Source organism: Spermophilus citellus (assembly GCF_964194105.1).
Source record: "Spermophilus citellus genome assembly, chromosome: 11".
NCBI lineage: Eukaryota > Metazoa > Chordata > Mammalia > Rodentia > Sciuridae > Spermophilus > Spermophilus citellus.
In genome coordinates this window covers 76,301,437-76,319,591 of record NC_138192.1, presented here as the reverse complement: position 1 = coordinate 76,319,591, position 18,155 = coordinate 76,301,437, and the positions used below count along the sequence as shown (strand labels likewise).

The 18,155-nt window shown below is 43.5% G+C and overlaps 1 protein-coding gene across 7 annotated transcripts in view; it reads right to left on the bottom strand.

The window, feature by feature from the left end:
* The window catches only part of RAPGEF4 (Rap guanine nucleotide exchange factor 4), a 288,041-nt gene that overhangs the window by 125,690 nt on the left and 144,196 nt on the right, over positions 1–18,155 (bottom strand). For all 7 annotated transcript variants that reach the window (XM_081261503.1, XM_081261504.1, XM_081261506.1 and 4 more), the window contains 2 exons: positions 3,974–4,046; positions 1–20 (listed from right to left, as the gene is read on the bottom strand). In XM_081261503.1, the coding sequence (XP_081117629.1) occupies positions 1–20; positions 3,974–4,046 (93 nt within the window). The remainder of the gene's footprint in view (positions 21–3,973; positions 4,047–18,155) is intronic.

Genomic DNA, 18,155 nt, shown 5'->3' with positions numbered 1-18,155 from the left:
GTTCTCCTTGTCAGGAATCCCTAGAGGAAAAAAAAAGAGACAGAAAGAAGCCATAAATTGTCTGATCAACCTGTACAATGAAACTGAAATCCTTTGCTGAACAAAGACAAATAACATTTTGGTGTTTTCCATAAAATCTCATATAATGCTGGTTAGGAAAACAGCAGCATCGATAAAAATTTATAACCAATAAATCAATGAATCAGGAGCAGGGCTATGTGTCCAGGCAACAAAATCCACACTTATTTCAGTTCTCTCCGATATACTTTATTTTCCCAGAGGCAAAAATCCATCCTTGATTCATTCACATCATATAAGTAACTAATTCCACTGACTCAGCACCAAAGCACTCCGAGCCGTGGACAGGCGCGCCAGACCTTCGGTTGCATCTAATGCATTTTTACATCATAAACCATCTCAACCTGCTCCAGTGATTTGAATCTGGGGGCAACTAGGACATAAAAAACCACTGGTACACAACTTCCATTTTGAGCAAAGAAACCTTCTGCTTCTTCCAAATCAGGCCTGAGTGTGGCAGTGACTCTGTCCAGGGTATCTCAGTTATTTTTAGTTAGCTAAAAAGTGAACTTTTCATTGATTTACTCATCCATTTATAAACATTTCATGGGTATCTACAACAGCCCCTCCTTTGGGGCTGCTACCCTGATAGACGTGGTGATGATGGCCACATTGGAAGGTCCCAGAGTCAGCAGAGCTTAATGCACCCAGTACAGTGGGCACAAGTGGTCTCATATTGAGGAAGGAGAAACATGGGTGGTTTCCACGTGTGGCTTGCACCTCATTTCAAACCAAGGAAGCAGTGTTTGGTAGTTTGCATTGTAAAAAGAATGGACATTCTGAGTAAATAGGACGTTCTTTGTCTTACACAAGAGACCACACAGAATTTATGACATTGATATTAACAGAACCGAGTGCCCACCTTAATGGGCACCATGCAAAAAGGCTAGGTGGGGAAGCTTTGTCCTCCAAACTAGGATAGTCTCAGGGCAAACATCTCAGGCAGGAAGCAGGGGACAAAGACAGCTGTCCCCTGAAGTGGGCAATATTAATGGGAATATTGGTCATTACTTCCCAGATCTGTCAGAAGGAGTGAGGGTGAGCTGATGTCAGTACCCTGCACCATCTCAAATCCATCCACCCATCTGGCAATCCCACAACCATTTGGAAGAATGACAGTTGACTGCTTGAGAGGATACAAAAGCTTATTTTCTAGGACATTCAAGAAAATAAAGACACAGTTGCACAAATCACCATATCAGAGTTGCTGGAAAGGGGTATGTGTAGGGAAATAATACTGACCAAGTGGCCTGAGGCCATGCAGGAGCTTGAAAGTTGAACAAAGGCATTAAGAGTGTTGGAATTCAAACTTCCATGGACAACAAACAATCATTGAAAGGTCTGGGGGAACAGAGTGATAAGATCAAGAGAAATGAGGGAAGGAGATTATTCAAAAAGAACAGATATTTAAGACACTAGCAGCAGGTGCAACGGCATGGGCCTTGATTGGAGTCCAGTTTGAGTAATCAGCAATAAAGATATGCAGTTCTGGAAATTTGATCGTGAACTTAATAGTGGATGTTGTTAAAGAAAATCATGCCAGTGATTAGATGTCAGAGTGGTGGTATGCTTACACATGGAAGAAGCTTTTCAAAAATGCCTGTGGAAGTATTGGGGCAAAATATGCATAGATGATTAAAGGAAGGAAGTCTGGCAAAATATTAACATTAAACTACATGTTAATTTATTAATATTAAATTAATATTAAATTAAATTAAAGTGATGAAAATAAGGGTGTTAACTATATTATTCTTTTTACTTTCTATGTTTGAAATTTTTCATAATAAAAAGTAAAAAAAAACAAAAAAAATTTTATGGAAATCAGGTAGAAGGTAAACCAAGGGTAAGATACCAAGAGCCAGTCAGCTCATTTCTGCTCTTGAGTTAAGAGTGACAAGGCCTCAGCCAGGTGGCTGCAGGGGGAAAAGAAAGTCAAGGGCATGAAGACTGCAGAGGAAGAGGCAAGGCCGGGGGATACCGCGTGGCCTCCGTGGGTGGGAGAGAAAGCAGGAACCCAAATGGCTGCGGGTCAGAGCTTGGACTGGGAGGAGCACAGAGGAAGGACTGGTGGTGGGCTTTGGGGATAAGGACAGTCTTATGGAAATCAGTCTGTGTTCCCTAATCCACATTTTTTGAGGTTAAGAGGCCAGCAGGACATACAGGTAGAAAGGGAAGCCGTGGTTCCTGGAAAGTTAGGTCTCCCAGTGATGGGGAAAACGGAGATGCTGGTTGAGGAAGTCTGTACCAGTCACAGGGAGAAAACAAAGAAAAAAGCAGCCAAGGTCAGACTCTTGGGTAATAGCTACACTTTGGGAAGAAGTAACTGTGAAAGAGGCAAAAATGCAAGGGACAGATGAGGAAACCAGGATGTTGCACAGGAGCCCGAGGAGCTCAGGGAGAATGGAGGGGAGAGCTACTGAAGTCAGTAGGATTGGGGAGTGGGGGCAACTGGATCTTTTATGAGTTGGTTACTGGTAACCCTGGAGTGGTGCATTCAAGAGGCTGGGGCAGAAGCCAGAGTCTGAGGGTCATCGAGTGACAAGGGTCACTGGCTGCCACCATGTGGATGCTCATCCTAGGCCTGGCACCCTTCCACACACTTGACTCATTTTCATTCATTTAATTCTCATGACCATCCTGTGAAGAAACCAAGGCACAGTGGATCTGAGTGTCTAGTCCAGGTCACACCGCTAGGAGGAGGCACTGCTGGAATTTCATGCCAAGCACTCCTCTTGAACCAGTTATCCTCAGCTCAGCCAGGACAGAGAAAAACCAGCATGGGAGGAAATGAAAGAAAGACCTGCCCCCACCCTGCCTGCCATCCCCCTGATGGAGGGAGAGAAGCAGAGGGCTCACCCAGAGCGGGGAAACAGGAGTGGGAAGGTGAAGCAGCTCCCCAGAGATGCCTCCAGCTAAAAGGGAAGAGGGTCCCTGCAGAGAGTGACAAAGGAGTGAGGGCAGAAATTCAAGGACCAGCAAGAGGGTATGTTCCTAAGACACTTGGATTGGAACCACTGCACACTCATCACTGTGCCTGGTGGTCAAAGTACCACAGTTCAAACACTCTAGTACTTGGTGCCTTGTTACACACACACACACACACACAGACTAAGGAGACACACAGGTACATGGAGAGACTCCCAGTGACAGCAGTAACAGAACTACACAGAGGCTTCCGACAATCATGAAGACACACAGACTGAGGGGACAGGGGATTTCTTGGAGTCTATGGACACCCGCCAGAAAAGAGAGTCACACAGAAAAACTTCCTTTCTTTTACCATCAGCCAGAAACTAGTCTCTTGCAAAAGGCCTGACTGTTTTTAGCCATCTGCACTTCAAGTATAGACCATGCCACTTGGCCATGCATAGACTTGGAGAAACGAGCACCACAGTTAACCTGCCCATCACTTTCCATGGTTACCCTCGTGGTGCTTGGAGGAGCACCCACCATCTACCAAGGGCTGGCATCTGAAGAGGCCGAGATTTAACAAGAATAAGAGATGAGTCACACTGCTTCTCTGCGTGATCAACAGAGTCAAAATAAGGAAGATGTCACAGAGACAAGTGCTTTTCATGAATCCCATCTTTGAAAGAGCAGAGAAACAACCTTGCATTTCACTATCAGATGAAAATAATTTGAGAAAGTACCTCTATGCATGTCTATGCCTCAGCTGGCACCAGAGTACACTTCCCTCCATTAGCCAAGACCACAAAATAATCTTACATTAACCATTTTCAAATATCTCGAGTGTGAGCTGGCAGGTCTATTTATCCACATAAAAGTCTGGAGATTTTCTGTCAAGCTGGTGTAGGACATTTTTGTTGTTGTTCACATGTAAACACGTACCACACGACAAATTTTTAGATACAAAATGTTCACATTTTTCACTTACTGTCATTGTTAGAGCCCGTTTCCATAACACCATAAGGAGGAGCCAGAAGTCCTGCCATATACTGCCGATATTTCTGAAAGACAAGATTGTAAACTCAGCACACAGATATTTATTCACTTGGAGCATTCATTTATTTACATGCTACAAAGCAGAAATGTTGAGTGTCAGGAAGCATCTAAGCCTTATATTTGTAAAGCCGTGAAACGTGCTCCCTGGGGCCTCTGGTCTAAAATAAAGATGTTGGATTCTACCTGGGTCTTCCTGGATAGGACTGAATGTGCCCCCTGCCCAGGTGAGGGGTCCATCTCAGCCTGTTTGTGCATCTGAATGGTGTGGGCTTCCTACCCTCCTCCCTGCCCTGCAAACACATGCTCAGCTTTTGCTAGAGAGAAACGGCACTCCGTTTTTATAGATGCAGATACAAATAACTGTGCTTCCTTCTTAATAGGTGAATGGCACTGAATCAGACTCTTTCAAAGCAAAAAGAAACGCATCTCTTGAAAAACTGTCTTTTTGAAAGAAGCTCATTCGCTTCCTTTTACCTACTTCCTTTTATACTGTACACCTGCCTGCTCTGTGACCTCCAAAGAATTTTTGGTATGTTGTCAAATAAAATAGGTTGGCTTAATTTAGAGCCATTTGGATTCTCCTGAATTATACTCCCCTGGCTTTTGGGCCAGGCAGTCTCTGATCCTGGGGCTGCTTGGCAATATACATTAGCCCTGGGAGTCTGTGTTCTTCGGGAGAGATGAGGTTTGGTGCGTGCAAAGTAACCCTTGAGTATCCCACCAGAGAGGAGTAATGACATTTACAAAGAATGGAAGATGAATGTCCACCATCTTTCCTCCCTTTGCAGGTAGTAAATGCAGCCTCCTCTCTTTCAGAATGAAAGCTGGGCAATTCTAGCACAGGGTGTCATGTATATTTATGGTTTATAATTACAGTGACACATAAATGTTCAACAGCATCAAAAGAATCAATGCCCTGTAAGGGGCTTGTGGGTTACACAAACGTCAGCAGAAAAGACTTCATCTATAGCAATGGGAAGCTGGTGACATGCTGGATACGCCAGTATTTGGGCCACCATCTGGCCCATTTGGTAGATTTGAATGGCATATGTAATGTAACATTGATGCTTTCTCAAAAGAGCCTTCTAGTCAAGATGCAACTAAGTTGTTTTTTTTTTTTTAATCTTTTTTTTCTCATTCGGAAGCAACCATCCTAACACCTGCACACAAACATTAAAATCATAATTTTCTGTGCTTCTAAGTTAACAAGTCACTCACACAAACTCACAGGGCCAATATATCACCTTGCATTCCTGCCATTTCCTTTGATTACCCCTCAATTCTAATTCTCGTACTGGGATTGAACTCAAGGGCAGGCACTCAGCCACGGAGTCACATGCCCAGCCCTATTTTGTATTTTATTTAGAGACAGAGTCTCACTGAGTTGCTTAGCACCTCACTTTTGCTAAGGTTGGCTTTGAACTTTCAATCCTCCTGCCTCAGCCCCCTGAACCACTTGGATTACAGAAGTGCACCACCATGCCCTGCTGATTCTCGTTTTTCTTATGACACCTCATACCCTTCTTCTACATGGGGGGCTTTCATGAAGCACATTCCTAGGCCTCCAATTATTCTGGGCTCTAAATAATACAAACTCAGAGACAGGAGATAAGGACTGATTATGTTTGAAGGTTCTGTGATCCCTTGTAACCTTTAGAGTTATTCCCCTGGCTGTCGGCAAGTCCCTAACAGGCTCCTAAAAGAAACAACTCATATTAATCAACGGGGCCATTTCACTTTGCTTAGACACGTGGTCTTGGACAGGACGGTGTTCATTGTCTCAGGCACCTCAATGTCAATTCCACTGAGCTTCCTGGAAGTACCTTCCTGATCCTGGAATGAATGAACCCCATAGCACCTGTTCTGTTTTTCTCTCAAGCACATCACCAGGGCAGCCGCTAGTGGCAGCAGGAAAGAGAGCAGTCCTTTGGGGAGGAGTCAGCAGGCTGGATTTCAGAGCATGTGTATGCTGCTATGTGAGGGTGGTGTCTCAGGCCCCAGCTCAGTGCTGAAAATAAACAGGCATAGTCCTTTGCTATGTCACAGTCACCTGTGAAGTGTCTGTTTTCTTCTGCACAGGGCACCTTGCCTTGTAATTATATTATGGTAATTTCTCCTTATCTGAGGGGGACCCATTCCAAGACCAACAGTGGATACCTAAAACCACAGATAGTACTGAAAACTACATGAACTATTTTTGTTCCTATCCACACACACCTGTGATAAAGTTTGATTCATAAATTAGACATGGTAGGAGATTAATAACAACTAATAAAATATTTAATACTTATAATAAGATGCTGTAATCAAAGTTAGATGAATGTACTCTCTCTCAAAATATCTATTCTACTGTGCAGAACTCTGGACCACAGGCGACCTTGGGTAACTACAGCCATGGAGAATGAAATCATGGATGGGGGGGAGCTGTTGGATTTCTAAAATTTTTCTAGAAATTTTCAAATATACCTAGAAATAGAATACCACATATTCAATAATTATGAACACATACTCAGTGTTATTTCATCTACACATCTACCCGCTTATCCCTTTCAAGATTATTTTGAAGCCAATTGTAGTTATCATATCATTTAATCCATAACTATTTCAGTAGGAATCTCTAAAAGAAAAGGACTCTTTTTTTCCAATCAAAATCACAATATTATCACAGCTCAAATAATCCAGCTGATGTTCAAATTTCTAATTGTTTCATAAATGTCATTGCTGAATTACACTTGTAAAGTAGTTTACATTGATGACATTGTATAACATCTTTTGATATAGAGGAGGCTACAGAAAGAGGGTTAAAACACTTGGACTTACAAATAAAAAGTCAACCTTTTAAAATCACTTTTAAATAAATATCCATTAAAGTTGGAAATTGACTTCTTACAAAGCACCTGGAAGAGTACTGTATATAAATCAGGATGGAAACAGTTAACTAGAATAAAACCTGTATATATATATATATATATATATATATATATATATATATATATATATATATATAAATGTGATTCCTACATTATTTGTATATTGCTTGATCACTGGGCAGCATTTCATGTTCCAAAGCATTCTACACAAGAAAATGCCATGTTAAAGGAAGCTGAGCCTCACTCACAGCAGGTCACATAAAACTACAGTGCTATATCATGTTCTTACCTGTTACACTTGGCAATGCTGCAAAAAGCTTGTTAACATGCTCCTGATGAGAGTGGAAAAAATAAGTCTCTCATATATTGTTTATATGTATGTAAAATGATCAAGCCTGGTAGAAGGCAATGTGAAGCATTATCAAATTTTAAAATGCATATTTTATTTAAGCAAGAAATATTCCTTAGGGCAGATATAGCTTCCAGAGGAACTTGAAACATATGCAAATACATGTACCTGTTTGTAACAGTGAACAATAGACAAGAAATAACCCAAATGCTGATAAGAGGATATTGGTTTACTCCCTGCTATGTAGATGACGACAGGTTATTTCTTGTTAAGCCGATAGTGTTGGAGAAGTACACAGTCATGAAAAAGAACAAATCAGGCCCACCTATATGGATAGAAATGATCTCCACAATATGTTTGCAAATTAAAGGAAAAAAGAGACTGCATCATGGTGTATATAATATGCTATAATTTTATGGGTACAAAAGAATAGATGTTTTTATGTGTATGACTATTCATAAAATATGCAAATGCATAGGATATCTCTGGACAAATATACAAAAAAGAAGTGACAAAGACTTCCTTTGAATAAGATCTCTGGGTGGGGGCTGAGGTTGTAGCTCAGTGGAAGAGTGCTTGCCTTGCAAGGGGTGAGGCCCTGGGTTCGATCCTCAGCACTACATAAAAATAAATAAACAAAGATATTGTGTCCATCTACAACTAAAAAAATATTAAAAAAAAGATCTCTGTGTGGATGACAGTCAAGTGGGAGAGAGACTTAGTTCTCATTATACATTCTTGAGAACTTCTGACTTTTATACTATGGGCATTGTTACCTCTGGGATTCTAGAACAGTTAACCCTTCTCCCGTATTTATTTATTACTGAACTTCTATATTATTATTTGAATAAAAGGTTCTGCTACTAAAACAACAAGAAAACAAGCAAAAAAGAAAGAAAAGAAAAAAACCCCAAACAATCAAAACCAAAAACATTTAAAAAGAAGGAAGAAATTAGAAAAATAAAAGGCCATATATGAGTGCTGTGGTCCATCATCCCAGTTGACCCTGGCCTTTGAGTCACCCAACCCAACACCCAGCATTTGACTGAAGAAGCTTCCAGGCAATTTCCAGTCCCCAGCCACTTGAGTCACCTGCAGACATCCAAATCACCTTGGTTGTTCAAGCATTCCCAACTGAGCTTCCAGACCACATGGAGCAAAGAGAAGTCATTCCCAATGTACTGTGTTCAAATTCCTGACCCTGAACCAAAGAATCTGTAGACATAATAAAATGGTTGTTGACAGATGCCATAAGTTTGGCATAATGGTTATACAGCAATAGATACCTAGAATACAGTTTGGTATCTGAAAGTAAGGCAGCGTTACAACAAAACCTAAAACATGTGGCATTAATTTTGGGATTGGAAGGTGGGAGGAACCCTGACGGGACTGGAGGGCTGTGTATGGGGGATGAAAGGAGAGCAGGGGACATATTACGGTAGATGAAGGACACTGACCCTCGTTATGTTGGGGTGGAAAGTTTAGCAAGAGTGATGCTCAAGGAAAGTGGAAAATGGGAAAAGTACCTAATGAACCGATGGGACAGGCTAAGGAGATTTCTTGGAAGAAGCCAAGTGTCAATTCTTTTAGTTTCCTATTTTAGGGTGCAGATAAAGAGAAGCTAACAAAGGAGTCATTTAGTTTGCAATCAGAGTTAGAGTAAATATAAATTAGGATTCAAGACTTGCAAAGTTAAAAAAAAAATAAAGCTATGTCTTATCCCCAATCTCTCGGAAAAAGATTTTTAGAGTAAGAAAGGGCCTTCTGACAAAGATCAAATATAGGACACTGGCAGGAAACAAAGCCTCAGAGTGAAGAGGCCCAGAGTGTGACTATTGAAGACTTCAGAAAGGTTTAAGGTGGGCTTCACGGATGTTGTGTCACAAGAAACTCAAAAAGGGTTCAAAGCAGAGAAAGGCTTATGCAAAGATAGATGTGGGGATGGCTCTTGTCTAACAAAGTGAAGTATAAATTGATACATAAGAAACCCACTAAGATTTTCCAAAAAATTACACCATTTTGGACTGAAAGGTACACTACGTGACAAAAAGACTCCTGAAATGTGCGTGGAAATCACGCTGACAAAACTACACAGCTGCAGCACAGACTGCTTTTTATGTAAAGGGAACATGACTAAGAGGGGAAAATTAGAAGCCCAGAAGGCAAAACCAGGAGCCACAGAAAAATTCCCGGGAAGCAGAACTGGACTCTCATCAAGGAACTGATGCCATTTTCCCGGCTGTATTTCAAAATCGCTATAAACTGGTGACTGTTCTATGAACCTCATTCCAATCCGTCTGCTATGGTTTAGGCCATATGAGAAGTCTCCCAAAAGTTCATGTGTGAGACGATGTAGGAGCATTCAGAAGTGAAGTGGTTAGATTATGAGGGCAGTGCTCTAATCAGTGCATTAATCCATTTGATGGATTAATGAAGTGAATGGATTAGTGGGTAGTAACTGTGGGCAGGTAGGGCGTGGCTGGAGGGTTATATTACCCCTGCTTCCTTGTACTCAAGCTCTCTCTGCTTCCTGGTTGTCATGAACTGAACGGCTTTCCTTTACCATGCCCTTCCACGATGACGTTCTGTCTCACCTTGGGCCCAGAACTACTGAGTCTGCCAACCATGGACTGAGCCTCTGAAACCTTGAGCCAAAATAAACTTTTCCTTCTCTAAGCTGTTCCTTTCAGCCAGGACTTTTGGCCACAGTGACAAAAAGATGACCAACACACCTTCCTTTTCTAATAGAAAGGTCTATTGCAGCTCCCTATCCCCTATATCTATTATTTGTTGGGTGTTGCTAGGGACCTAATGTGTGTCTCTCATTCACAGGTGTAAATTGAGAAGCATATTCAGGGAGTTGTACCAGAGAGAGAGCGCTTCTGAGAAGACTCATCCTCGTCTAGACCCGATTCAGATCTTGTGCTCTGAGTTAGTGGTGTCAAACACGGCCAGACAGCAGACTGGGGCACAATGTTTCCTAAAGACAACAACACTCTATCATCCCACATGCTTTCTCGAAAGGCGAATCTCTATTTCTTTCATCAAAAGGAAGCATCTAAACTAGATGGAGAGGCCACCTAGAGGTGCTCTGGTCAGCAGCCCAACTGATCTCGGCCTCTGGGGTCTCTGAATGATTGCAACCCCAAGGGACTTGAACCAACTTCAGTCATTCAAGTCTTCCCACTAAGACCAGGGCAGGGTGGAGCAGAGAGGAGTCATCCCTCAGCGCCCTTTTAGCATTGACTCAGAGAACCCACATGGGCAATGAAATGGTGGCCGTTCTAAACCACTAGACTTGGTGTGGTTTGTTAAATACCAACAGATAAAAAATAACAGGACTCTATTGTAGAAATTAAAGTTGTCCAATTTGCAGCTCTGGCTTCGACAATGAATAGATAGGCTAGAAGTTACCTTGGAATATGATGAGCCCCCCTTCCCAGGGGGCTGTACAGTCACTGGTCCTCCAAGTGGCGTGCAAAACTGCTTCTATATGCAGAATTTAATGGAGGGATTGCCTAGAGGTTATCAGAGATGAAAGCGACATAGGGATTCTAGGTTTGTACAGGGACCAATGCTAAGCCATATGGTGCCTGGAATAGACAAGGGACAGGGTACAGCTTTTGGGGACCAAACCTGGGCCATCAGCTGAGTGGACACAGGCCATGGGATCACCCATGTCTGCCTGGCAGGGCTGGGGCAGTGGGGCGGCCAGCAGAGGCATGCAGCACCGCTCGTCAAAGCCTGTGCGGCAGTGGGCAGCAAGGAATGGTGACAGCAGTGGAATATCCCCAAGTCTAAGTGGGAGGGAAGTCAGCACGAGTTGGAGTTCACTGAGGTCAACAGTCTTTGAGGGGTGACCCAGTCGCCCTTGATGGTGGTTACTCAAGGTCAGCTCTGCACACTTCCACGCCTCGCTGCTAAGGCTGAGGTGTCCTGACTGAGCCCTCCTTTGTCAATGTCTTCTTTGGGATCCTGGTTGATATCCACCTGCAAATCCTTTCCCTGGATCCAAATATACTCTTAACACCTTGGTAGGTGACGTGGCCTTGCTGGGTCATTTTCCAAGTGGCCATATGCACTTGGGGAAGAACTGTCCTGTTCACTCAAGTATGAAGTCAGCAGAGACAAATCAACAGTTGGCTGAAGAGGAGTAGAACTCAGAGTCAGTGCTCTGTGGGGGCGGGGGGGGGGGAGGAAGTGCTGCACTCTGGGGTTACCCCCGGACTCCTGCACTGTGTCCCTTAGTGTCTCATGTGTGACACGTGGGATGGCCTGGGCTTTGCTGTTATAGAGGTACTCTGTTCATGGCTGGAGAAGCTCCTACAGAGCCCAGAATGGGGGTGGGGGTGGGGCACAGAAGACCATTAGTCTGGATTTGGTTCTATCTCTGAGGTCCAAGGTGTCAGTCTCTCCCTTAATGGTGAGACCACTCTAATGCAGAAGCTGACCTGGACTGTGAGATGCCCCTGGCTGGAGAACTCCACTTCTCAGTCCTCTGGAGTTAGGAAAGGCAGTTAGGAAATCAGTTATTTAATGACAAGAAAGCCAAAAAGGCCATCTGGGGTCCTGGAAGAACTTTCAAGTTCGGGTCTTAGACTGAGATCCTCCTAGTTGGTCACTAAGCAGCTGGGTCACTGCAGACAAGTCCTTTAAGCTCTCTGGTTTCAGTCTTTGCATCAGAAAATTGAGTGCTCTGAATTAGATGGAGGGTGTCTAAACACTGTTCTGCAGACCTGAAGGATCCTGGGGCAGGTGCACAGCATGCAAACATGGCCTTCAGCTCTCATAGAAACTAGACTGTCTTCACTTTTTTCTGTTTTATAAATCAGAATTCCAAGAGGGATTGCACTTAAAAAAATAACATTGAATTCTACAGAATAAAATGTTATAAACTACAGGATTAAATAATCTCTGAACTTCCAGCCAATGGATATCACTCAAAGATTTCCATGAAGAATCAACAAAGAGGGTTGTGGCTCAGTGGTAGAGAGCTTGCCAAGTATATGTGAGGCACTGGGTTTGATCCCAGCACCACATAAAAATAAGCCAAATAAAGGTATTGTGTCCATCTACAATTAAAAAAATTTTTAAAAAAAGAATCAACAAAGACTAATTTGGGATTGTCTTAGAAGTACTAGGGACTTTTCTTTATTAAGAAGACTTTTATGGTGGTGGTTTGGCAAGAGACAGTTTGTCAACAAATTGGTACTAAGACTTTAACCAAGATGTACCATGGTGCCAGGCTGACCTTCTGCAGCGGGGACATGCAGGCCCCTACCATGTGGCACCCAGCAGGACAGGAGGGAAGGAGAGAAGGACAAACAGGAGCTCTTCCTGGAGTTGAAATTCTATTCTATGTCAAGTAGTTTAAAGGATTATTTTATACTTTTATATCATGAAGTAGAAAGCTAAATTTGCATAATTTTTAAAGATTAAAGCATGAGACATCAAAGAAATTCTGAACTGGCTGCTGGCTACTTCTAGCTACAAAGGATCTAGACCCCAGGCATTATGTATTGATTTCCTCTGCATTCAGGAACTTCAGTGGAAAAAACCAAGGACCTCTGATGTTATAGAAAGCATGCCGATGTTGGAATCACACAGCCTGTGGCCCTTCTTCTCATACTGTCATATGCTGTCTGTAAACCTGCCTTAATCTCCTAGATAAGGATCCTGGGATAGAAGCACCCATCTTCCAAGACCCTTATCAGGATGAGAAACAAAATCTATGAAAGTGCCCACCACATATTAGACACATAATTACAATTAGTGGATAATAATAGTAATACTGATAATAGTAACAATAGACCAATGATGAATCAGGCTAATCACAGTATAGTTGATATTTCCCAATCAGACAATCTTCAGCTTTGGGACAGGACATTTTCCACTGTATAACTCCACAATGCCAAGGCTGTCGATAGACCCAATATGGAGACCCACAACATTCCTATTGCTCTGTCTGTTAAAAGGGACTATGGGAAAATCAGAACTTAAATAATAGACCTTCTTAAATAATTTTGTAACATGAGACCTACTTTGTATCCACATGGTGAACTGTTCATGGAAGAAGAAGCAAATTGCAGAGTGATGTGGAGAGGAAGAGAACTAGAGAGACAGCCCAGAAATATCAACAGGAGCAGAGCCTGATTATCAACAGGACTGGTCACCAGATTAATCTGTAAATTACAACTGGCCAGTTTTCAATAGAGGGGAGGGGGAAGAATGTGAGAAGTGGGGGAATGGGGTAGAAAGAGAGTAAAGTCCTCAGGCTAGTGAGCTCATATGACTGTCCCCAAACTGAGCTGTAGATGTGTCACTGATGACGCTAATGTTTTTAAGAAGAGACCAAAGGTGGTGACACTCTTAGCAAAGTTAAAACCTGGTTTATCTCAGCCAATTAACTGACTGCTTCAAGGCTACCGAGGAGCTCTGTCTGGGAAGGCTGAGAGACTGAGTTGGGTGCTGGGGCTAAACCCAGCTCTTCCCCATAATCCCTGAGCCCTGGCCCAGGCTGCTCCCACCCAGAGCAGGGGGCACCTTTTTCCTAATATGCACACAAGCCCCCTATGGCCCAGGTGTAGCCCAGGAACTGGAGCATTTCAAAAGTTGTGTGGCCCCTGCTGGGGAAGGAGACAGGACGCCTGAGTCACATAGCTCTTTGAGAGGCAGGTCACAGTGGCAAAGCACAGCACTTAGTGAATAAAAAAGGCTGGCCAGCTGCTTGAACCCAAACTGAGCCCTCTAAGACAGGAGAAGACAGGGTGCTGGTGGGGCAAGGCTTTTCACCTTAGGGGTCAAAGAGCTCTGCTACCTTTTCTGGGTGTTCTCCAAGTTGTTGCCCAATGTCAAGGAGGCCCATCCAGGTCACCCTGCAGCAGGCCAGTGCACCAAGAGACTGCTACCACATTCCTACCTGCCAGTGGCAGCCAGGCAGACACCTGAGCTTTGGCCACTGCCTTCCCAGTCACTGTCTGTCCTTGCCTGTCCTCCGTAACCCCTGGACAGTCATCAGGCTGTATCTGAAACCCCTAAGCTGGGATAGCTAGAAAAGAACTAAAAAAGCATTAAAAATAAGAAGTCAACCAACAGGCATTGCTCCACCCGATGGGTGGAGGTCAAGGGGTGTGTATTTGGACTGGGGACAAACACATGACAGCATGTGTGGGCAGCATCCAGGACTGGAACAGTTAGAGAGACAGTTCTGGGTGTGGGGACATGCCTCATGCTAATGTCCCATTCACTGTGTTTTACTAGGTTCTCCCAACATATTAAAGCCGAGCTCATAAAAGGTAAAGGTAAAGATCAATTCATCTGTACTTTCTCTGAAAGCATTATGAATACAGAGTCAGGTAGCTTGGAAGAGTGATGTGATGTTTAGCACCTCCCACACACTTTTTCTGTTTCTTGGCAAGAGGTACTTCACAATCTCTGTATGATGTGCAAATGGATGTGACATTTTGCTCTAAAGCCTCAGAGAGCTAGAACATTCTTCAACATATCAATAGTAGAAAGGAAGGCAGAGAGCAGAGCAGATAAAAATGGAAACCTGCAGGCAGAATTTTTCTGTTTACCAACTTAAAGCCACACACACACACACACACACACACACTGCTTTTCCCACAGCACATCATGCTGGACTGAGGTGACTTCCTATATCAAGTTACTCTGTCTCCTTGTTTCTTGATTTCTACAGCACTGGCAGAACAGGGCACAAAGAACGTCCATCGACTCTTTGACAATGGTATTTAGTGACATCCTTTAGTCCTATTGTAGGAATTTTCAAATGGAGGCAAAATCATACTTGCCAACTCATAGCCATCTTTAATTGATGGCAGGCTGCTGAGGACCGAAGTCTGTGGTGCAATCATCATGACAATGGCTCTGATGGACAAAGTTCTCCAAGGCTGAATCCCTTAAGAAGCCCAGACTAATGCCCAAGTAGGATGGGGCTACAAGAAAGCCAACAAAGTCGGAGACCAACCTGCCCTTTGAAATGCCGCCTCCTACTGGGGGCCCAAGACTGACCAACTGGGTGGGGGACCTCAAGTACTCCCAAGTGAAGGGAGAGTGATGCCCTGTGAGGAAAAAGAGCATAGCCAGGTCTCACACCATCAGTGTGGACAGGTAACCCAAAGGAACAGGAGAACAAATGCATGTTCATGTAGTCACTCTGCAAATGCTCTCTGTATGTCTGCTCAGCCCTGATGAGGGAGGCCATTGGAGCCCTCTCAGGCCTTGTGCTCTGGCAGGACAGCCATTCACAAGTGATCACACAAATCAACTGTTTCAGTGCTAGAAAGGAAAAACAGAGGACCTGCTCGAAACACAGCCAGGTGGTGGTGGGCAGGGCCGGTTCAGAGTTGGGAGTTGGGAAAATGATACTGAATCTGAGGCCACGGGCTCAGATATGCTTGGGACAAAGGCTAGGGGCAAGGAGAAGGGGGAAAAGAGCCTCCAGACACAGAGAGGACAGGGGAGATGAGAAGGGACAAAGAAGGCCAGTAAGGTGGCAAGTAGGGATAAGAGGGATGAGGATGGTGTTGAGACCTGAGCATGTGGGGCCAGGACGGGTAGAGTTGTACCAGTCGTGGTAAGGACTCTGGCCCATGTCCTAGTGTAATGAGAAGAGTTTCAAATGGAGACAGGATGAGAGCAGATGAGAGTTTTAAAAAGCGTATTCTGGCAACGCCACGGAGAATGGTTTTGATGGGAAACCAAGGAAGGCATTGGGTGCTGAGGGGAGGGCAGGCCTGGACATAGCCTCCCAAAGGGACAAAGAGAGGGGTGCAGAGGAACGAGAGAGAGACACATGGTATAGGAGGTGGAGAGAGATAAGGACACGTTCCTAAAAGCAGAAGCAAAACAAACTCCACTTACTGTCCACAGCATGAAAGCCTCTGATTTCTTGCTAAAGCACATGCAACACATCTGAACCTCTAGCATGACTAAATGGTTTGGAGATTTCAGGCTCTCCCTGGGATGAGTGTAATTTAAGTTAGCGCACACTTGGTATATTCAAGTAATAAATTAGCCATGAGCTTCTCTTAGGGAAACACAAATTGAGAGCAAGATGCACACACAGTAGGTCAATGCTACTTAATTGAAAGTCATAAAACAATCTGCTCTGGAAAATGTTGTTGCAAAGTAAACCCTAACACCTCTTGTCACACATTAAGTCTGAACCTATTGTAGTCCATCTAACATACAAATGGGGCTATAATGGTGAAAAAATTAGCTGTTGCCTTCTTGTTTACAGAGAACAGTTGATTGACATTTTATGTAATCACATTAGTACTTATTTTAGTCATCTTTTTTGCTGCTGTGACTAAAAGACCTGATCATAACAATTTTGCAAGAAAAATTTATTTTGTGGCTCATGGTTTTAGAAATCTCAATCCATAGACCAGGCTCCATTCCTTGGGGCTCAAAGTGAGGCAGAGCATCATGGCAGAAAAATATGGTGCTGGGAAGTAGCTCACCTGAGCAGGGATGAGAGAGAGAGAGAGAGAGAGAGAGAGAGAGAGAGAGAGAGAGAGAGAGAGAGAGAGAGACACACCCCAAAGGCACATACCCCAAAGGCACACACCCATGGACCAACCACCAGCCACAACCTACCGGCTTCAGTTAACACTCAACTAATCCCATGGGGGGGGGGCATTAACTCACTGATTGGGTTAAGGCTCTATAACCCAACCATTTCTCCTCTAGACTTTCTTTTTTAAAAAAAAAATATTTATTTTTTTTTAGTTGTAGTTGGACACAATACCTTTATTTTATTCATATATTTTTATGTGGTGCTGAGGACCGAACCCAGGGTCTCACAGGTGCGAGGCAAGTCTACCATTGAGCTACAACCCTAGCCCAGACTTTCTTGCATTGTCTCACACATGAGCTTTTAGAGGACCCATAATACTAAACCATAGCAGTACTCAAAAGGTGATGGATATTATGTATAGTTATTCAGAATTTAAATTAATATATAAAGTCCAACTCTTATAAAATTAATAGTAACATCAACAGTATAAATCATTGAAAGATGAAAATCCCCAAAATGTGCTTATGTGTTGATAATACAGAATTAGGATACATTGGTCACTTTTAACCTGCAATAAGGATAACTTCAAAGACCATAATAGCCCACTATTGTCCCATTAGAGAAAACCACCAGCACTTTGTTTCTTGCTATACAATGCCTTGCTCAAAGGCAGTCAGTAGGGGAGGCAAGGGCTGAGTACAGGAGATTCAGAAGCTGGAAGATTTCACTAGCTCAGATAGATGCCTGAACTCCCCATTTTGGAGACAGCCCATTACTTTCTGGCCTAGCCCCTTAAAAACCTTTAACCAGTGGGGCACAGGCACTCTCAGGCATTTTCTGATACAGTTTCTCTAGAAGTGCTCAAGTATCACTCATTTGTCCTATTTCCTTAACTTCTATCCTACCCTGCAGCCCCCAGGGGGCACGTGGTATCAGTATGGTGGTATCATTTTTTGCTATATTCACCCCCACCAGTCATTAGCATGTAGTGACTTGGATCTGTCGGTTACCCGCCAGCCCCGCCCCTTCTCACCTTCAATCATTCTTCCCCTTTAGAGGCTTTCTACGTTGATGTACTTGGAACTTGGGCAGCCATCCTGCCCACCCACGCTGGATGTGTCTGCCTTCTTCATTCCTCTCATGAGCATCATTTCTATCATTTCTGTTCCAAGTTCCCACAAACAATCTTGAAACATCCCTGTATATTCTCATATTCCAATACATCCTTACTGCATTTATCAGGGAATCACAGTTCTAGCTGTGTGGTTTTGGAAGCTCCTGTGATTTGTGGAACATGGAACCCCTTGAGTCCTTTGAGCACACCATAGTTTCAATCATCTCTCCACTTGAGAGC